The following is a 22,973-nucleotide window of genomic DNA, read 5'->3' as shown; positions in this document are numbered from 1 at the left end:
GCAGTCTGATCACAGCACGGAGCTCACTGCGGAAAAGCCTTCTTTATCGCTGCCTACTTTTTGTCTTCTGCTAAAATAGCCACCAGAGAAGAAGACAGAAGGAGGTGCAGAGCATGATTCCAGATGGCCTGCGGTGGGGGTGATCAGACAGGGTCTGTCAATGCTAAAACTAAACACTCTCTGGACCTTTACGAGGTTCAATGCAGGGAATTGGCTTGGTTAGTCACGTCTGATCTTTCCAAATAAAGCTGTCAGGGATTAATAGGCTAACTTACATGGTGATCAATGCAGTATCACTTTTACTTTTTCACAAAATATTACAACATATAACCCAGGCCTTGAATCAGTTCTTCTCCCTAGAAAGAATGGTTGCTACCTAATAAAACATTCCACACAAAAGCAAGCAGTTACTGGATTCCACTTCTATCAGGAGTTTATGATCAGCACTGATTCACACACCTTGTTTGAACTCTAAAATTTATCATAACAATGAACTTTATTATTAGTGTCACTAAAACATGGCCTTTCAAGAAACTGGCCATTAAATTGGTTCTCATCCAAGCCATTCCTTTTGCAAGGTCCATTGCCTGAAGAACACCAAAAAGGCCAAGCCTGTTGCTTTTGAGTGGATTCTGACTCACAGCGACCCTATAGACAGAGTAGAATTGCCTCATAGGGTTTCCAAGGACCGGCTAGTGGATTCCAGAGCTGACTTTTTGGTTAGCAGCTGAGCTTTTAAGCAGGGATAAACAAGCAGAAAGGAAAACTGCAGTTGATCCTGGTTCAAATAAGTATTCTTATTCCAAAGATCTTAACTTCTTCAAGGACAATCTTGCATTGCCTTCCTGGCCCCTTGTCTTCTGTTGTTAGGTCAATAAATATAAATATACCTAATGCCTCTCCTTTTAAATCATTCAAAGTGGGTGCAAAATGAATCAGTCATTCATATAGGCACATCAAACCTCAGATTCTGCTGCTCTATCCATGGTTCCTTTTCTTAGAGATGGCCAAGATCAAGATTACAGAAAAATTGCCAAATAAAAGTGAGACTTGAATCTGACCCTCCACAAGTAGAACTTCTGATTTTGACTTTGGAGTTAATCAGAAAGGTAACAAAGGTGGGAAACTAGGCCAAAACTTTCAACAGTTATTATCTGACTCCTTCTCCCTTCTCCATCCCCCTTCCCTAATTTGGTTAAGATCTGACTGACAAGTTATGCTAGGGTCCTGAAGACAAACTTTGTGAAAAGAGAATCCAGTGATGGCAAAAGCTAAGTCCCTACAATGGTGCCCTTCAGTTTCAAAGAGGTTGTTTATAAATTCATAAAGGTTGGGCCTGGAAGTTCTCCACAGGTGCTTTAGAGGAGGGACGATCTCACAGCAAATCATTTAGAGCTCCGTGTCTTTATGATGGCAAGAAAAGCCCAGGAGTATTGGTAGCTGAGACATAAACTCAAGTTCCTCAAATCCAGCTTTACAAATAGAACCTCTCTCTCTACCACACTGCATGGTAAGCCTAGTTAATGTGACATTTACCCTGTGATTAAAACTCTTGTGAAATATTTCTATCAAGTTCTATATTTGTTGAAGTCCTGGTGGAGCTTTGCCTAATGATATTAGACAACAACACTGTCTTAATTATCCAGGGCTGCTATAACAGAAATACCACAAGTGGATAGCTTTAACAAAGAGAAATGTATTCTCTCATAGTTTAGGAGGCTGAAGTCCAAATTCAGGGTGCCAGCTCTAAGGGAAGGCTTTCTCTCTCTATCAGTTCTGGGGGAAAGTCCTTGTCTTCAATCTTCCCTTGGTCTAGGAGTTTCTGAAGGCAGAGGCCCCAGATCCAAAGGACACGCTGTTCTCCCAGCTCTTGTTTCTTGGTGGTATGAGGTTCCCCCGTCTCTCTGCTTGCTTCTCTCTTTTATATCTCAAAAGAGGTTGATTTAAGACACAACCTTGTAGACTGAGTCCTGCCTCATTAACATAACTGTCTCCAATCTTGCCTCATTAACATCATAGAGGTAGGATTTACAACACACAGGAAAAATCACATCAGATGACAAAATGGTGGACAATCACACAATACTGTGAATCATGGCTCAGCTAAGCTGATACATATTTTGGGGAGACACAATTCAGTCTACAACAAACACTATAGTATTATCAATGATAATTTTGTAATTATTTAAAATGTTGACTTGTCTACAGCCTTACTTCTTTAATTTAAATTTAGCATCCCCTGGGCCAGTGATTTTCAATAGGAGATGCACATCTGACTTACCTATGGAGTTTAATTAAAATACAGATGTCTAGGACCTACTCAATACTACTTAATGAATCTTTTTATTGGTATTCTTGGTATATTCTTAGTATATGCTTGGAATATTCTTGATCTATGACATATATGCTTAGATATATACAAATATATGTATAACATGTCTTAGGACTATTAGGTTATAACTCAAGTTTTTTTTTAATTTTCTCTTTAAAAATTACATTCATCTATTTCCTAGGGTTTGCACTTGAACTGAGAACCTAAAGGTTGGCAGTTCAAACTCACCCAGTGGTACTGCGGAAGAAAGACTGGGTAATTTGCTTCCATTAAGATTACAGCCAAGAAAACCCTATGGAGCAGTTCTACTCTGTTACACATGGTGTGGCCACAAGTTGAAATCGACTCGATTGCAACTAACAACAATTTTATAAAACCAAAAGTAATATTCCCTGGCTTCTTTGGAAATAGGTTTACTCATTATCCTTCTAGATATTTGTCTAATTTTTTGGAATGGTTTTATTATCTTGTTTTCCATGTCATATTATACATTGTTCTTATTATGAATCTCATTAGACTTTTTACATTTGAAAATTGTTAGTAATAAATTAACCATAGTCATTTTCAATTTCTGTCATCTACAGATAGTTTTGTTTTACTTGGATGCTTGCCTGAAGGTTCTGTTGTCAGTGGCAGGTCCAAGTTTGTGTGTTCAACGACGAATACTCTCAACAGCCCTATGGTAAAGGATCATATCAGATTTTGAACTATTGATACTTCAGAGAACAGACTTTTGGGTATGAGTTTGTGAAGGCATTGTTTAGACAACTTTCAGACTATTTCCAAGGGTCAAGTCAAAGTTGGAGAACTTTACCCAAGAAATAGACAAATTCATGATATTGCTAACCCCAGGTCAAGCATACCAAGAATTAATTACATAGGATTGAATGGATTGAGAAGAGACATTTTACTCGGGTTATTTATTTGGAATATGGCTGTTCCGATGTTCTATTTTTTGGATATATAAGAAGTCCTTTCTCTTTATACTTCAACTATCTGTAACTCATAACAATTCAGTAGACTGTTTATGTTATCTGAAATGAAATATTTTTAAATGAGTCTCACTGACTCCTAGAGTTCAGAAACTTGAAGAAAATGTTCTTGCTTTTCATGGCAATATGATTATATGTATACATTCAATAATAATCTGTATTCTTTTTTTTAATCAGGGTATAACTGGAAAAAGAAGTTATGACACCAAAGCCTTAACTAGAATGTCATATCTGAGAATGACGCTCAGGAAACGAGGAAGAACACGCCACTTTCAGGGAACTAACGTCTACAAAGCCCTCCTAGGAAAACTGGCCTGCTACCTGGCTTACTGGGTCCAGCCTTAGAGGTAGTAGCGATGGTCACTTCCTGGCAGGCAGAAACCTAAGCTTATTTGGGGGATTGAGAAGAGAGAGGAGGACCCCTGATGCTACACCGGTTAAGTGCTTGGCTGCTAACCAAAATGTTGGGAGTTTGAACCCAACAGCCACTTCATGGGAGAAAGAAGTGGCAGTCTGCTTCCATAGAGAATATAACCTTGGAAACCCTATGGGGCAGTTCTACTCTGTTCTATAGGTTCGTTGTGAGTCATAATTCAAAAACAATTTTTTTTTTTTTTGATGGATGAAAAGAGAGGAATTCACCTAAGTGCATGGGTACTGCAGGCGAAATCTGGTAGAGAGGGTTTCTTGGACTTGATTTTCTAGCAAATAAAAGAGGCATTAAAAATCTAGTCAGAGATTCCTTAAAAAAAATTGCAGAGAGAAGTTTATTTTGTAATTATTCAATACTATAAGGCTCTAGATTTTGCAAAGCACAAGACCTCAGCTGTCCAACCAAAAGGTCGGCAGTTTGAATCCACCAGCCACTCCTTGGAACCCTATAGGGCAGTTGTACTCTGTCCTGTAGAGTCACTATACGTCGGAATCGACTTGACAGCAACAGGTTTGATTTGGTTTTTGGTATGTAGTAAATTACCACCCTTGCTGTACCTATGCAAATGACCAGGCCAAACTTAGTGAGTCTGGCCTTATTTTGTGATCAATAAAAATAATTATTTGAGATTATTACGATCGCAAGGAAGATGAGTGGGGGGGTTGTAAAAAAAAATTGTAAAGGACTTTGAAATTTAGTGGGTGTCCTGGCTAGCTCATCCATCTTTTGTTAGGAAAAAAAAAAATGTGACTGTGACTAGGCTATTTTACAACTCTCCAGAGATAGAAGTTAACTTATACAAACAGATGGAAATGCAAATTATTCCTGTCTTCAGAAAGGCAAATTGTCTCCAGTGGAATGTAACTGATTATTGCCCTACGGATATTGCAGGTTTTGCCAATCTTGCATCCATTTCTAAATGTATTTCAGCATTCCTCATTGGACTATAAATATGTGTTCCTTGCATTCTTTTTTTAGCTTGTTGTATTATCTTACTGGTTCTCTCATTATTTTACTGAGTTAAATAAAATATTTGACATATCTCTATTTTATACAGGTACGAGAATAATAAGGAGCTATGGTGGCACAGTAGTTAAAGTGCTCAGCTGCTAACCAAAAGGTCAGCAGTTTGAACCCACCAGCCGCTCTGCGAGAGAGAAAGATGTGACAGTCTACTTCTGTAAAGATTTTCATCCTTAGAAACTCTATGGGGCAGTTCTACTCTGTCCTATAGGGTTGTTATGAGTCAGAATATACTCATTGGCAATGGGTTTTTTTTTTTTTTTTACGAGAGTAATAACTCTATCTTCTTTAAAATGTACCTTTTAACAGCTGGATAAAAAGATCATGCTTACATTTTACAAATATATATATGTATATACTTCCATATACATATATGTAAGCATGGTCTCTTCATTCAGTTGTTAAAAGATACATTATTTGTTGAGGGACTCAAAACTGGTATGTATGTGTGTTTGCGCATATATATATACATGAAACTCATTGCCGTCAAGTTGATTCCGACTCATGGTAACCCTATAGGACAGAACAGAACTGCTCCATAGGGTTTCCAAGGAGTGGCTGGTGGATTCAAACTGCCAGCCTTTTGGTTAACAGCCGAGCTCTTAACCACTGTGCAACCAGATATATATATATATACACACACACACACATCTATACATACATATATATTTACACGTAAATATACGTATACACATACACACACACACACTTATTTACCAGTTTTGAGTCAGTCATCAAATACTGCTTACTGGAAATAAAACAATAGACAAGGTAAACTGAATCGTTGACTTTGAGGAACTTACATTCTAGTGGACCTAACATTCACTCAAACATTTGTCTAAATTTTAATTATCAGTGTCACAAAGCTTTAGGGCAGAGAAGGGGGGAAAAAAGTTTTAAAATCTTCTCCAATATATTCCTTTCTAACTAAGTAATTACTGCTTAGCAACACAATGTATCATCAAAGGTTAAAAAAAAAAGGGGTGAAAGAGAAATCACAGGTTTTATATATAAAATTAAGGTCTGAGTAGTAAAAAAAACAAAAAACCAAACCCGTTGCCACTGAGTCGATCCCAACTCATAGCTAGTAGTAAAAGGAGGCAGATGCATCTCCAGACTCATGGTTGGAAGATCTGCGTACCTCTTCTTAGAAACACTGCTTTTATGGAGAATACTAGACATTTCTCTCAAGTTCTTTCAAATACTGGTTGTGTGACCTTAACCAGGTTAACTAATCTCTCTGGTCTTTAGTTTTCCCGTCTGTATAAAAAGATACTACTACTCACTTCACAGAGTTGTAGTAAACCACGGCACATGCCTGGAACACAGTAAATGCTTAAATAAGTGTTAGCAGATTTCATTAATAATTTTTTTTACATGAAATATCTTTCAAATTTCCCCAGAATGTAGAAGACCTAAAATATTATTATCAGAGCTCTCTCAGTCATGTATAAGGGAATAAACTGAGTTGTGCAAATGTAGACAGATGATGTAGACAGATGCAGACAGTGAGAGAGATGTCATGAGGGAACTAAGTATTTTGCCGGTAGACTAGGATCCCGGTGCTGTGTATGAGCGAAGACTAGTTTCTCTCTGCTGAAATCTTCTCGGATATGGACAACGGATTAGGAATTACACGCCATGTTGGCACCTTATTACAAATTACTACTGCATCATTTCTGTGAGATCAGACTACAGAATGACAAGAAAGAAGGTGCCCGGAGGAGAGATAGCCAGTCACCCTGAAGTCCACAATATCATAGGTGTCCCCTGGCAGGGAGATTCGACAGCTCAGACTCTGGGGCAGCCCTTTTGAAATCTGTTTCATCCCCAGCACTATACTCCTAACCACACAAGGGCTGGGGTAACACTCAGGAACAGGCAGGGTCTCAGGCTTATCATAACTCAAATGATATTTCCACAGTCACCTCTGTCTGCAATGAGAGTTATACTCAGTTTCAGATAATCACAACACCTTTGCAAACGTAGAGGGCATTTTCATCTCCCTGCAAAATTAACTGACTAAACAAGGAGGTCGCGATGCCAAGGAAGGAGGGAGACAAAGGCACAAGACCCATAATAAAATTAAAAGGTCAGATAGACTACTTAACCGAAACTGTTCTAAAAGGAAGATCACCTGCTGCTCATTTGTTGAACAGGGCTGGACTTGAAGCTGCTACATAATTAATCTATTATTCTTAGAGACTCTCACATTATTTTTAAGATTAAAATTTAAATGTTAACAGAAAAGCAAAGTTAACATTTGTGCAACATCTATGCCCCAGACAGCATCAGGTGTATTACAGGTATAATCTCAGTGATGGGAACATTAACCCCCTAGTAAGGTTAAAACAGATTATACTCATAATCTCTTTTAAAAGCATCACAAATTATTTGAGGGTTTTTTTTTTTTTAAGATTAAAAATATCACTGTCTTTGCTCTATCTCTATACAAGTAAAAAAAAAATTGTAAATTTATTACCAGAATTTCATTGGAAAGGTGCTTCATTCATTCATTCAAACACTTTTTGAGCTCAGAGAGCCAGAGGCTGCAGCCCGTACAAGCACACACGTACACACTTGAGTGTTCACTCAACGCTGCTAACCTGCAGCCTGAGGAGCATGACTGCCGGGAAAGCTGGGACTTCGGATTTGCTGAGCAGAATCCCCCAGTTCGGGGCCAGAGCTATATCATCCTGGGTAAGTGAAGAGAGTTAGAGGGGAGGGTTCCTGCTCCTCCGCCTGCCCCCACAAAGCGCATAGCTGCTCCTCTAAATCAATGTCAAATTCCAGAATTGAAGAATATCAATTAAAACAAAACAGTTGCCCTCTAGTCGACAATTAAAAAAACAAAACAGTTGCCCTCTAGTCACCTCCAACTCACGGCAACCCCATGTCTGTCAGAGTAAGAACTGTGCCCCGTAGGGTTTTCAATGGCTAATTTTTTGGAAGTAGACTGCCAGGTCTTTCTTCCAAGGTGCCTCTTGGTATATTGGAACCTCTGACCTTTCAGCTGCAGAACAAGTTAACTGTCTGCACTTCCCAGGAACTCCATCAATTTATAAGGATGCTAAATTATTAGCACGGCCAAGAGCACCCAACTGCTAACCAATAAGAGCATTCTCAAGTCTCTGGCTCCCATATTCTCAATAAGTCACTTAATGCCCCCCCTGCAAAACAAGGCCCTCAAACCATCTGCCAGAATTGTGCCCCTCCCCCTGAGAAGCAGCCATCTTGGCAAAAGCCTGAAAAGCAGAGCCCGCTACCTGATTTTCTGTGTGGCTCCTCCCGTTGTCTGCTTTGAAGATGGACTTGGGCTTCCGGGACTTGAAGTTGCCCATGCTGGGTCGCCACAGGCTGTCCACCAGCAAGGTCTGCTCTACATGCTGCTGCGGCTCGCGCGAGGGCAGAGGACACTCCTCTAGGAGAGCCCTGGCGTCAGGGTAATTTTCTTTATTGTTTTCATCTCTACAACAGGAAAGAAATTTAGAAAACACAAAAGAATTAATAAACTACTGCAGGAAATTGAGGCTGGTGGCATTCATTGCAGCTGTATTTATATAGTACCTAGAAATATTTTTAGGGTAGACTTAGAAATTTTTACAGGAAAAAGAAACTAAGAAACGTGAATTTCACTCTTTATGTCACTCCACAATCCCTTCCACTCTTTGGCAATATTATATATATGTATACACACACACATATATTTTATAGTTGTAACAATGTGCATGGTATTGTTATTTGTTTTTAATTTTCTATTTTAAAACACTTTCTCATGTCTCATATTTTCCTCTCACAGTAATGATGTGAGATATCCAGGTTAGATGTCATCACCCATCTCTAAGTTTAAGACTCTAAATCCAGAAATTAAATACCGCACCTAAAGAAGGGCTAATTCACACAGACCCACAGCTTCCATCCCTGTCAGTCTTCAGACTCTCAGGCCTGCAGTTCTTGGTGCAAGGCGTGATGCTTCCTCCTGACTGGCAATATTAGTTTAAATCATCTCTCTGTAACTTTCAGAGGCATTTAAAAGTTTTGTTGTTAGCTGCCATCAAGTCAGCCTCTGATTCATGGTGACTCCATGCACAACCGGTTTGGACCATTGTGATCCATACCGTTTTCATTAGGCTGATTTTTTTGAAGTAGATCCCCAGGCCTTTCTTACTGGTGTTTCTTAGACTGTAAGCTCTATTGAAATTTGTTCACTGTCATAGCAACACTCAAGCCTCTGCCAATAAACGGGTAGTGGCTGCACGTGAGTTGCATTGGCTGGGAATCGAACCTGGGTCTCCCTTATGCAAGGTGAGAATTCTACCACTGAACCACCACTGTCCCCATTTTAAAAGTTTATTAGGCTTTATTTTAATAGGATGCATGTTACTTGGATAAAATATAAAAGGCAGGGGTCAAGTTTTACCCAACCAACGCCCTGGGTTTTATCAGGATGGGTAAAGCTGGTTGGTTTTTTTCCTTAAGACCATCTACAATTAAAATTTTTTTTCTGTCATTAAAGTGTTCAGAGACCAATGTCAAACCATGAATTGGAAATGACACCAGTTCATCTGAAGTGCATTTCTTTCACTGTGAATCAATAATACTCATCCACGTGCCCTACTTCCCTGTGCAAAAAACAAAGGAACAGCCGCCTTTACAGTTACTAAATAGTCCTCATTCAAGGAGGATTCTAGAACATGAAAGAGGAAAATAAGTGGTTTTTCAAATCTAAAATGCTTCTTTTTATAGGCTCATTCCCAAAATAGCACTTGGATTTTGTTTTTATGTCATGTTTTCAAGGTACCCCAAATTTTTAAGTGTCATCATCTTGTTCACCTTCTTGACTTGGAAGATAAGAAAGAGGAGGGAAGGGAGCAAAATATGCCCTGCTCCCATTAGACAAATAGAAAACCTGAAGTAAAAAGTCATCTTTAGAAATATGTTTCTAATATATTATTGGTTCCTCAAAATATCCAAAGGAGAAATATATTGGTTCCTCAGAGTGCCCAAATGAAATGTATGCTACTACTTAGCAGAATAAGTCCTAACTGAGAGTGAGCATGGTGTTCTGAAATGAGCAAGGGTCAAGCCGTGGAGCCTGAGCCACATCACTTCACCTCTCTCATCTTCAGCCATGAAATGAATGCAGTGTCTACCTCTCAGAGATAATGCAGTCGGTGAAAAGTCCACCATAGAAAACTGGCCCCAAACCACCACCAGATAAATAGCAGCTATTGTTGCCTTCATGTGGGGCCTTAAGCAAGTGGTTATGGGCAAAGAGAAAAACTGAGGCTTCCTTTTAGTCTTCCCAGTGCTCCAGGATACATTGCAAACTCCTTAGCAAGGCATAGGCACCCTCTGAAATCTAGTCTCTGTTTATCTCTCCAGCTTCATTTCTTATCACCCCTTGCTTCCACTCCCCACCCTGCTCTCAGGGCTCCTGCCATCCTGAACTAATTGCTACTGATTGCTGTTCCTTCACCTCAGACTATTCTCTCTACCCTCTGTGGCTTCCCAGTGTGATAACATCTTCTGTGTGGTGACCTCATCCGTTTCTTGGCCTTACCTATCTACCAGTTGCCATTGAGTTGACTCTGACCTGTGGTGACCCGATGTGTGTCAGAGTAGAAATGTGCTCCATGGCGCTTTCAATGGCTGTGATCTTTCAGACGCAAATCACCACGCCTTTCTTCCAAGGCACCTCTCAGTGGACCCAACCTCCAACCTTTCACTTAGCAATCACATCTGTTAATCCTTTGTACCCACTAGGGACTCCATCTTGGCCTTAGACCCATGAATGAACAAATAAATGAAGTCGTGTGTAATTTTCTTTGGGAAACCATCCGAGAAGCCTCTCTGGACTATTTGTCCTTCTAAGTGAATTTTCTATTTACCTTTAGCTTGCTAGCACATAACGCCTTGTCTGGTCATTTCTACATTCTTGTCTATCTCCTCAGGTAAAATGAATTCCTAGGAGCAGATATTTGTTTGTCTTTCTCCACCCCTCATTTAGAATGGTTTCTGGCACACAAAATAGGCCTTGGATGAATGTTTATAATCCAGTAAGTGGATTATGGAGAAGACAGACCTGGGTCCAAATTCTGCCTCACAGTGGCTGTGTTATCACGGATGACCTCTAATTGTTTTGTGCCTCAATTTCTCCATTTACAGAATGAGGAGAGAAACATGAGCTTCCTTTCACTGGTTTAGATTACATGATGAAATGTGCCTGAAAGTGCCTAGTACAAAGTACATGTTGAAGAAATGGTGAACTGTTAAGGTTTTACCACCATACCATGATGACATATTTTGATGACAAAGACCAGACTCCAGACACAAAACAACATCTTCAGTGAATAAATTCAGAGCCTCTTCCTTAGGGTCTATTATGGGAGCATTAAGATGCCCTACTAATGCTCAACTCAACAGGAATTTATTACATATTATGCCAGCACTGTATTGGGTGGTAAGGGGGGAATCCAAAAGTGAACAAGACAAAACCTCCTTGAAGAACTGAAAATCTAGAAGAAAAGGTGAGACACATAAATAAATTATCAGAATTCAAAGAAGAGATTAAAGACACCAGACCCAGACAGTTCCTGTCTTTCATAAACAAGAACCAAGTAATGGAGGGTTGTACCTGAGACTGGAGCAATCAGTCTGTTCTTCATGTAGAGTGACTGTGTCTTCGTCACACCTGGGGAGAGGGAACAAAAACCGTGTCAGATACAACTGTCTGCTACAGCAGTAGGAGAATCATCTAGAATTATCTCAAGAGTAGCATGTTAAACTAAAAAATGTAACAACTGTCACTGCTGTCTCCCAAAACAGCTCCCATTCCCAACAAGTCTACTAGGCAATGATACCAACATTACCATATCCCGTGAGCTTAAAAGCTATGTGACTCTCCCTTTTTCCTTCCACTGCTGTTTCACCTAAGCTAACAAGACCTTAGCAAGGACCTAAGCATTCATAGCACTTAAAGGGACTTCAGTCACCAAGAACTGTGTTGGTTCAAAAGAGACCCACTACAAGCCCCTTTCCATTTCCCCTGCTTCTGCCAGTCCCAGACCACACAGGCTCTGATTTAGCTTACTTAAGTAGCCTCCAAATTGGCCTCCAGACTTTCTTGAACCCTTCTTTTCACAAAATTTCTGTATTAACCTTATGAAAATTCTTGACTATTCCATATTGACAAATCTCCAGTGCTCCACACTGTCTAGAGGAATCTGGAGTAGGCATTTATGTTGAGAACAGACCATTCTCTCACTCTAGTGTCCATGGACCCTTTGTTCCTGTTTTCAGCCATCCCACGCCACCCTCACTTCAGCCTGGAATGCGTTTTCCATCTTCGACTCCTACTGGTTCTTCCTTGCCCAAGTCAAGGCCCACAAGCTCCATAAACCTTCCCAGCCAAGTCTATCCCACCTGCCTGGTTCCTATTTTAACGCATAAATGTTTACTCTTCATTCTGAGGTTTTACTAACCACTTATATCTTGCCTCACAGTGTTATTTAATTGTTTTGCACTCCTGAGATCTTTTTAAGTAGTTGTTAATTCCATGAGAAAAAATAACTTTCTTTTTCCAGGTATATCACCACAGTGCCTAGCACAGCACTACCCCAGAGCAGATAATAAATACTTGAATCATTAACTCTGGCCCCTCAGCAGGTCTGGTCCCTAAAATAATTTAATAAGCATTTGTAAAGCATTTACTACATTCTAGGCACTTCACTGGAAACCCTGGTGGTGTAGTGGTTAAGTGCTACTGCTGCTAACCAAAGGGTCGGCAGTTCGAATCTGCCAGGCACTCCTTGGAAACTCTTTGGGGCAGTTCTACTCTGCCCTAGAGGGTTGCTATGAGTCGGAATCGACTCGACAGCACTGGGTTTGGTTTTGGGTTTAGGTACTTCATTCGGCATTGAGGTTGTCCTTCCCAAACTATGGGAGATGTAAGACTGACCAGATTGTTTTTTTATTTCCAATCCATTGTGGACAGACACTGGTAAAAATGTTACACTGTTGCTGTCATTGTGCGCCATCAAATGGATCTCTATTCATAGCAGCCCTATACAACAGGGTAGAACTGCCCCATAAGGTTTCCTAGGCTATAATCTTTAGGGAAGGACCTTGGTAGCACAGTGGTTAAGCACTCGGCTGCTAATGGAAAGGTCAGTAGTTCCAACTCACCAGCCACTCCAAGGAAGAAAGATGCAGCAGTCTGCCTCCGTAAAAATTACAGCCTTGGAAACCTGATAGGGCAGTGCTACTCTGTCCTGTAGGGTTGCTATGAGTCGGAATCTACTCAATGGCAACAGGTTTGGTTTTGGTTTTTAATCTTTATGGGAGAAGATAGCCTGGTCCTTTCTCTGGCAGAGCAGCTGGTAGGCTCAAACCAGAGACCTTTTGGTTAGCAACCAATCTAGCAATGCGAAATTCCTATAAGCTCTATTAAATGCTTACTCACTATTTTCTGTACTTCTCTCATGTCGGACAAGTTATAAGAATTCAGAGACTCACACTGCCCCAAGCCCACGCTTTGCATTTAAAGGACACAAAGCTGAGAAAGACCTGGACCCAGATCTCCACAATGTGCTGAGATTCCACAGTGTACTGAGAATACAATAAAATAAATATAACTGTCATATAGTATTTACATTATGTGCAATCATGGAAATTTTAAAAATATTCTTCATTGGTAATGGAGTATAATTTACCCACAGAACAAATCCGTGACAGCTCCAGTCCTCTTCCCTTGTGATCCCTTTTAAATTACAGTTTTGTTGAGACTTAAACAAAGGCACCTACAGACTCTAACCCTCTCTACCTGCAGAAGTACTTTGTTCCCGCTGGCAGTTAAAAATATTGGCCAGCTTAACAAAACACTCCTCTTAACAAAATGAACTAAATGTCCCTGCTTTCATGTGTTTTTGACTTGCCAGTAACCCACTCTGCCCATATCATGAAAAACAACAATTAATGCACAGGTATTGCCTTGTTCTCCTCCATTAGAGACATTCACTTTAATAGATCATCTGGGCTTTGTAATGCAAATAAAAATGGTTCCCAACAGAAGCAACCTAGCAAAGTGGAAAAATCAATGAAGAACAGAAATTTACAATTGTTGCTTCCAAAGAACTAGGACTCAGTTAGAGGTTCAACCCCGGAGCTCAATAACACCTATTATTTGGGGGACTTGGCAAGAACTTATTTTTCTCCCCCCTTTTATTTGATTTATTAATCTTTCTCCTCAAAGTACAGTTAGCTAAAATGGAAACTCGGCACCAGAACATACAAAGTTGCAGATGCCTTTTGAAGTATAAGAGCTTTCCTAATTAGTTGATCAAAACTCCAGGTTCCACTCAAGAAAACACAAGTCGAAGCTCACAGATGCAGCAACTGAAATAGACCTCCCTACTGGCTTACACGGCACACATACGGAAGTTCTTTTTAATTTTCTTTTACTTTGATGAAGATCATCAAATTCTAGTCAATTAAAGGTCCCGCTCTGATTGTTCTGGAGTCCCCGGGTGGTGCAAACCATTAACACACTGGACTGCTAACCGAAAGGTCGGAAGTTTGAGTCCATCCAGAGGTGTGCCAGAAGAAAGGCCTGGCAACCTACTTCTGAAAAGTCAGCCACTGAAAACCCTTTGGAGTGCCATTCTACTCTGACACACATGGGGTTGCCATGAGTCAGAGGGTTTTCAATGGCAAGTGTTTTTTTCTGATTGTTCTATGGAGTTCTTGCCCAGGATCCAAAAAAAAAAAAAAAACCAAACCCATTGCCCTTGAGTCGATTCCGACTCATAGTGACCCTGTAGGTCAGCGTAGAACTGCCCCAGAGATTTTCCAAGAAGTGCCTGGTGGATTTGAACTGCCGACCTTTTGGTTAGCAGCCATAGCACTTAACCACTACGCCACAAGAGCTTCCTCTTGCATAGGAAAAAAAAAAAAAGAGCCCCCTGTAAATGTACAACGCTGGCTCAATTATAAAACTGGATTCAAGAGTGGGGACCCAGATTCACATCTTTCCACTTCTGGAAGAAAATCAACTCAGACCAAGGACCCAGCTGATACTGACCATGGCATCTTCTTCCTACACTGCAGCCTTATACAGGTATTTTAAAATGAAGCCCTTTCAAGGTCTCCTTCTGAGATTTTCAAAACTTGGCATCTTCTAGTGCAATGTTTTCAAACTATAGATTGTGACCTATTTGACCTGGAATTAGATAAATGCAACCTTTTTTTTTTTCTTTTAGAAAATACAAGTATATTAAGAGGTAAGTGTTGTTTCATAATATTTATTTATATTATGTGTGTGTATGTGTGCTGGATTACAAGTATTTTTCTTACTGTTTTTGATATTAAACAAAAATATGAAAGCCACTTTCCTATTAGATGACTTCCTTTGTAATTCTCATCAACTGGACTCTAAGTTGCAGAGTTCTTAAGTTGTGGTTGCCCAGGCAATATACAGGTCATTGATCCTTGCGACCATTTTCTGTGAAATGCTCAGAGTTGGTACTTTTTTCTTTATTTGTTCTTTTCCTCCTTGTATCAACCAAAAATGAAAAAAGCATATGACCACAGAGTAGGAGAAAATGATTGTTAAACACATATCTGATAAAGTTGTTGTATGCACAATGTACAAAGAACTCTTAAAACTCAACAATAAAAAAAAAACCACTCAATTAAAAAGTTGACAAAGGATCTGAACAGACACCTCACCAAAGAAGATATACAGATGGCAAATAAGCAATGAAAATATGCTCAATATTGTATGTCATCAAGGAATTGCAAATTAAAATGACAGTGAGACACTACACGCCTGTAAGAATGGCTAAAATCCAAAACACTGATATTACCAATGGATGAGGAGGAGGTGAAGCAACAGAAACACTCACTGGTTGCTGCCGAGTATTCAAAATGGTTCAACCACTTTGGAGGAGAGTCTGGCAGTTTCTTACAAAGCTAAACATAGGCTTACCATACTACCCAGCTATCGCGATTCTAGGTATTTACCCAGATAAATTGAAAACTTTTGTCCAGACAAAAATTTGCACTCAAATGCTTATAGCAACTTTATTCATAACTTCCAAACACCGAAATCAACCAAGATGGCATTCAATAGGTGAAAAGACAAACCATGCTATGTTTGTATTATTTAGCGATAAAAAGAAATGAGCTATCTAAATGGACACACCAGCCCAGGGGCAAGGACGAGAAGGCAGAAGGAGACAGGGAAGCTGGTAATGGGGAACCCAAGGTCAAGAAGCAGAGAGTGTCGACATGTCATGGGGCTGGCGATCAATGTCAACAAACAATATGTGTATGAATTGTTCAATGGGAAACTTGTTTGCTCTGTAAAACTTCATCTAAAGTACAATTAAAAAAAAGAAAAAAAAAATGAGCTACCAAGTTACAAAAAAACATGGAAGAGCCTTAAATACATATTGCTAAGTCAAAGAAGCCAGTCTAAAAAAGCTACATACTATACGGCATTCAGGAAAAGGCAATAAAAAACAAAAACAACAGAGACAGTACAAAATCAATGGTCTCCAGGGGTTCCGGGGGAGAAGGGTAGAGATGAATAGGTGGAGCACAGGGCATTTTTAGGGCAGTGAAACTATTCTGTATGATATTGTAATGGTGGATATGTGACTTTATGCATTTGCCAAAACCAACATAACTGTATAACGCAAATGGGTAAACCTTAATGTAAATTATGGACTTTAATTAATAATAATGTCTCAGTATCGGTTCATCAATTACAGCACAGCAATAAGAGAAACTGTGTGCAGAGGGACAGGGAGTACTGTACTTCCTGCACAGTTTTTTCTGTAAACCTAAAAATAAACTTTATTAAGAAAAAAACCTGTATGGCACTTCACAGCTCACCTCCTCTTTCACATTACCTCATTTAAGCCTGACAGCTCTGTGAGACAGGAATTACCTTTACACAGTAAGGCTAAAGAATTGCCAGGATTCTAAGGCGTAAAACAGTGAAATCTGTGTTACCACCCAAAACCCAGAAAAAAACATCAAACCCACTGCCATCGAGTCGATTCTGGCTCATAGCGACCCCACAGGACAGAGTAGAACTGCCCCATAGTGCTTCCAAGGCTGTAATCTTTATGGAAGAAGAATGCCACATCTTTCTCCCACAAACTCAGAAAAACAGAAACAAAATATTCTCTTCGGTCTGTCTTCCCAAAAGCTCATGCATACAGTGCTCATAAACTGAGAACAACCTTGCTTGCTCAAAGCACTTACTGATGAAGATCAAATACTGTAGCCTTCAGTATGGATTACACCTCAACATAGAGAAAACAAAAATCCTCACAACTGGACCAATAAACAACATCATGGTAAATGGAGAAAAGATTGAAGTTGTCAAGGATTTCATTTTACTTGGATTCCAATCAACACCCATGGAAGTAGAAGTCAGGAAATCAAAAGACGAATTGCATTAGGCAAATCTGCTGCAAAAGACCTCTTTTCAAGTGTTGAAAAGCAAACATGTCACCTTGAGGAATAAGGTGCTCCTGACTCATGGCACTGGGTTTTTGGGTTTGACCTAAGCCAAGGTGTTTTCAATCGCCTCATATGCATGTGAAAGCTGGGCAATGAATAAGGAAGACCAAAGAAGAATTGACCCCTTTGAATTGTGGTGTTGGCGAAGGGTATTGAATATTTACTATACCATGGACTGCCAAAAGAACGAACAAATCTGTCTGGGAAGAAGTACAACCAGAATGGTCCTTAAAGGCAAGGATGGGGGGACTGACTGTGTTTTACATACTTTGGACATGTTGTCAGGAGGTATCAGTCCCTGTAGGAGGACTTCTTGCTTGATAAAGTACTGGGTCAGTGGAAAAGAAGAAGACCCTCAATGAGATGGATTGACAGTGGCTGCAACAATGGGCTCAAGCATAACAATAATCGTGAGCATGGCGAAGGACTAGGCAGTGTTTCGTTTTGTGGTACATAGGGTCGCTGTGAGTCAAAACTGACTCGATGGCACCTAACAACAACACTTGTTTCTTATAATGATGACAGGGAAAGAAGTGCCTGTGAGAAGTTCTCTTTTCCAAGTTGGGGTAAGTAAGAAGAAAGGCCTCGGGTTTCTTATTAGATAAAATGCAGTTTATCAGTGCTGACAGGGGAATTCTATTCACCCTGTGATATCATATTCCCTGAGGGTACCATTGTAGTAGTGCTGCCTCACATGGGGCTTCTCTGAGCATGGCCCCAGCACCACCTGTATTAGCACAACCTGGAGTGCCTGTTTAAAATAGCATGCTCCTGGCTGGTGGCCAGTGGTTAGGAGTTCAGGCTGCTAATCAAAAGGTCGGCAGTTCCAATCCACCAACCGCTCCTTGGAGACCCTATGGGCAGTTGTACTCTGTCCTAAAGGGTCGCTATGAGTCAGAATCGACTGGATGGCAATGGGTTTGGTTTTTTTTTTTTGGTCCCCTAACACTCCCACCCCCTAGTTCAACACTCTGAGGGTGGGGCCCAGGAATGTGAGTTTTTAAAGCAGAATACCCCCCATATGTAATTAATGTGCCTCTAATATTCCAGTGAGGACATTGGTGGTTCAGTGGTAGAATTCTCACCTTCCACGCAGAAGTCCCCACTTCCAAAAATTAGCCAATGAAAATTCTATGGATAACAATGATCCAATCTGCAACAGATCATGAAGATGGCAGAGGACTGAGCAGTATTTACTTCCGTTGTGCATGTGGTCACCCTGAGTGGGGGGCTGGGGGTGAACTGACTCAAGGGCTGTTAACGACAACAACAAACGTTTCCCAGTCCCAGACCCGTGCTGGACTAACTCCAACACAACCATGCATTCGGGGTTTCCACTTCGAAGAAAGCCTGGGAAACTATTTTTCACAAGTCCCCCTCCCCCACCCCTGGTTGATTTTGATGACCAGTTGGGTTTGGAACCCCTGCTTCCGATGATGACAAGTCAGAATTCCTTTTGTACCAGGCTTCATTTCAAATAGCAGGTTTGCCAAGATGACCTAGGAAATGACCCTGGAAAAATAACGGATGAAAGGGTGCTTTGCATACAGAAGAAAAGGTCAAGACCATTTTGATCTTGAAAGAATTTGGGTAGAAAAAGAAATTGTATTGGCCCAGAGCTGCAGACCATGACTGGGAAAAACCCAGAAGTGAATAAAAACTGTCCTGAATCCCTTCCAATTCTCCTTCCCTCTGACCCTTATAAGACCCCCAGCTGGCCAAAGCAGAACTCTGTTAGGTTAGACTATCTGAAGAATAATTTATGGTAAAGCATTAATGACAACTTGAATCCACTTCCAGGGGGCACATACTTTTTAATTTCTATTTTAATAAGGGTCACCCCTGAGGCCTTATTCCAAAAGAAATCATCTCTAGGTGGAATTTCAGGCACTGAAGAAAATCAGCGGGTGAATTTTAGGAGTGGGGGTGGGGAAATTTTCTTGTATCCAAAACATACACCAGAGGAAAGTGCTTCCAAAGTGTCTACCAAGGCCTCATCCAAACATGTCCTGAGCACCTGTGATGTCTGCATCTCAATACAGGGCACTCTTGCACTGCCTGTCATGGGGACATGTCCAGAGAGCCAAGAAAAAAGAGTTCATATGACCCGGGTGAGAAGAAAATGCTGTATTTGACAATGACTAGTTTTAAGTGACACTGGTCCGTGCTGTTTTACACGTACACAGCTTTTGGAATGTTTTAAATATTCTCTTTAAATTTTGTAAATTAGCCAGATGGTTTTCCAGTTGTCACTCAGTGCTTTTTAAAATAAATCACTGTCACTTTTCTGAAAGTAACCACATGATCTTATGCAATCAGAACTCCCTGGGGAGTGTCCAGAGACAAGGTACCAGACTCTCTCCAGCATTTAACTATAAAAAAAATTTTTTTTTTTTAAATGGCTCAAGTGCGACCTAGAACTAAGTGTCTCCGTTTTGAAGCTGTTATGCCCATGGCTGACTAAGGGGATTCAGCTGCATAGGGTTTCAGAGAATCAGGCCCAGAAAGCACTTGTGGCTTGTATGCACAGCAACGGGAGGAGGTCAGCACCTGTGCACCGGAACCAGGAAATCAAGCCTTCATCTTTGGCCTGCATACCTTGGCAAGAAGCATCCTTTCCCCTCTCTCCAGCTTTGAGAAGAGCAAAGTTGCTGAACAGGTTACCCAGCAATCTCATTAGCAGGATGCAGGTCCCCATGAAAATGTCATATTACCTCTTCTAAAGTCAAGCCTGCTTTTTAAAAAGCGACTCCACTTCAGTGAGTTCAAAGCTGGACACATCCAACCAGAGAAACAAAAGAAAGTGGGAAACTAGAGACACTGTGAAGCGCCATGGGATCTTAGCCCTCCATCACCAAGGCATCGTGACAGTGCAGGACTTGACACTCAAATTGTAAATTCTTACTTCCCTTCCATGGAACTTTAGCATCTAAGTTGGGCATTCTATATCAAACATAGCATTTATATATATACATATATATATATATATATATACACATACACATAATGTGGAAACCCTGGTGGCCTAGTGGTTAAGTGCTACGGCTGCTAACCAAAGGGTCGGCAGTTCGAATCCGCCAGGCGTTATACGTAATGTAGCTGAGGGCATAAACCTACACAGCCCTTTTTCCTGAAAAGCTGTGTAGAGTGACTTCCACAGAAAGGTCCCAGAAGTAAACACCCTGAGTTAGAGAAAGATTGCTAGATGTAATACATGCATTGCATATGTATATGTATATACATACACTGTATATATATTACATATACTAGCCAAAATACTATTACTTTTTAATGTGTATTATGGTATTCATAAAACATATTAAGAAGGATGATGAGAATTAAAACCACGAACTATAAATATCGATTAAAACACACTGCCTGTTGGCCTTGAGTAAAACATTACCCTCCTTCATTCCACACAGAAATGGTGTTAGTTGCCCTAATCACCAGTTTTTATCACAGGGCCAAATGAATCATTACTCCCACAGTCAGATCTTTGAGGTCAGAAGACAAAAATGACAAAGGACATGCAAGAAAAGTTTACTCTGCTGTTTCTCAAAAAATCTGAAGACAGAAGAGGATGAAGACAAGTTTAGCCTGTTTATCACACGCTTGCATTCAGCTCAAGTAATTTCACACCCATTCTCTATTTGCTGTAAATGTATACAGTGTGCACTCCATGAAAACTGACACCAGTGTTGGCAAAATACAACCAAGCTTCCTTTCTGACATGGCAAATAGATTTTAAAAAACAAAAAAAATCTTAGCTCCAAGAACACATATCTTGGAGCATTCAGCTCCCGCAAGCATTCAGTTTGTTTTAATATCTCTCCCGCAGCTGCTAAAAGGTTGCTTTCAACATGTAAAGATTTCTGGGCCCATCAATCAGCACGTCTCGCAGTCTTCACAGCCCCAGATAACAGGAGACAATGCATCTAATAGGAAGAGCAGCTGGGGACCGTGGAGGGTACCTTCACGATAGTTGCTTCCACCAAAAGGCATGCAAGTCTTATTTTAATGGCAAGAATCACTTACTCTGTTACAATGGTGCTGCCGAAGGAATTATCCTGAAGGCTGAAACAGAAACAAGAAAACATCAGCCAAGTCTGGCCGGGGAGCCGTCTCCCTGATCGCTCTCCGGGAGTTAGAGCACACACACAAACATGGCATTGCAAGGCAAGCCTCAGGGCTCGCCCGGCGCGCTCGCTCTACCTTGGGCTGCTGTCTGCACATGCTCGTAACGACACCCCCAGCAGGGGCCCAGCGGCACGGGCGAACCACAAAGCCCGGCAGCCCGCGAGGCTGCGGGACTGAGCCGGGCGGGGCGCGGCGGCGGGGCGGAACCGGTACCCGGGATCCCAGCACGGAGCGCTGGAGAGTTGCCCCGCGACCCTAGCCTCGCCGGTCCCGGCGCCGCGTTTAATCCAGGCCTTTCGCCCCCCGCGGTTGGAAATAGCAATGCCCAACTCTTTCTGCCCAGGAGACTTGCTGTCCTCCAGTCGTCTCCTACCAATTTTCCTGAGCTACCCACCCACCCCTAGGGATGGAGGCTGGCACAGATTCAGCAGCGTTCAGAGGAAGCCAGGAGGGAACGAAAGGAGGGAGGGAGACATTGCTAGTGTGTTTTGTTGTACTGTGAGTGTGCGTGTGTGTGTGCGCGCGTGCGCGTGTGTGTGTGTTTGGCGAGGAAAAAGAAGAGCCGCTTTTTTTTTTTTTTTTTTTTTAACGAAGGACTTTCTGCATCACACACGATCTGTCCTCGCTGTTATTTCAGTTCCTAACAGGAAGCGCCCAGCCCCGGACTACAAAGCTGTGAATGAGCCCACGCAGGGCGAGTGGAGGAATTATTACCTGGTGACTAAGGGACAGTGCAAGGAGTGGGGTTTGGTGCTCCCAGGAGCAGCCTGCTGGAGCTCAACTCACAGGCTTCTTCACAATGGACAGGGAGATCACAAACATTTCCCCTTTGAATAAAGTCAGCGCTGTTGGGGGAGGGGAAGATTACCAGCCCTCTCCTCCTGCATTCCCCTGGAGATATGTGTCCTTCCCTCCTTCCATTGTTCATTTGTTCTGCCATGTTGACCTTGACATGGAATAAACAGTCATCAGTGACAGATGCTTATTTTAAATTTTGAATTAAAAGCCCCATTCCCCTCCCCCCTTTTTTTAATCTCTCCACTCCCACAAATAACTGAGATGACAGTGAGGTACATAATAATTTTTTATGTATAAATTTTCATTTTCAGATAATTAGAAAAATTACCCAAAACTGGGACATGAGGGAGAGGAACGTTAGCCGTCAGTGTCACTGGAAGAGACTGTTCAGCAGGTCCACCTGAGGGCTACTTAATTCTCTAGGAGAATATGGCTGACTTTACTATTCACTATTGATTTTTTTTAGATCCCAGACACTGAGGTTACATGTTAACTGGCAAATTTTGTCTGATCTGTCCAGAAGAAAAGATAACCTCAGAGTTTATGGTTTTATTGCACTGTAAGACATTGAGCAATGTTGCATCCAACCTAACAATCTAACACTAACATTCTCTCTAAGCGCCTTTAAACACTCAGATTCTCAGCATGCTCTTGGAACCAGCTTTACCATTCCACAGGTTTCCTCTTGAATAATTGATCTCTGACACGTGGCCTAGATTTGTAT

General features: G+C 41.1%; 1 protein-coding gene across 5 annotated transcripts in view; it reads right to left on the bottom strand.

Annotated features, from left to right (window-relative positions):
* The window catches only part of FAM13C (family with sequence similarity 13 member C), a 161,016-nt gene extending 139,187 nt beyond the window's left edge, over nt 1–21,829 (bottom strand). For 4 of the 5 annotated variants that reach the window (XM_049855574.1, XM_049855575.1, XM_049855572.1 and 1 more), the window contains exons 1-3: nt 21,350–21,508; nt 11,418–11,474; nt 8,047–8,248 (exon numbers count right to left, since the gene is read on the bottom strand). In XM_049855574.1, the coding sequence (XP_049711531.1) occupies nt 8,047–8,248; nt 11,418–11,474; nt 21,350–21,411 (321 nt within the window). In that variant the 5' untranslated portion in view covers nt 21,412–21,508. The other variant, XM_049855576.1, reaches the window with a different exon arrangement.
* Between the last annotated feature and the right edge of the window lie 1,144 nt (nt 21,830–22,973).

The sequence above is a fragment of the Elephas maximus genome, chromosome 16 (assembly GCF_024166365.1).
Source record: "Elephas maximus indicus isolate mEleMax1 chromosome 16, mEleMax1 primary haplotype, whole genome shotgun sequence".
Lineage (NCBI taxonomy): Eukaryota > Metazoa > Chordata > Mammalia > Proboscidea > Elephantidae > Elephas > Elephas maximus.
The sequence above is the reverse complement of the archived record's forward strand: the minus strand, read 5'-3'. Positions and strand labels throughout refer to the sequence as shown.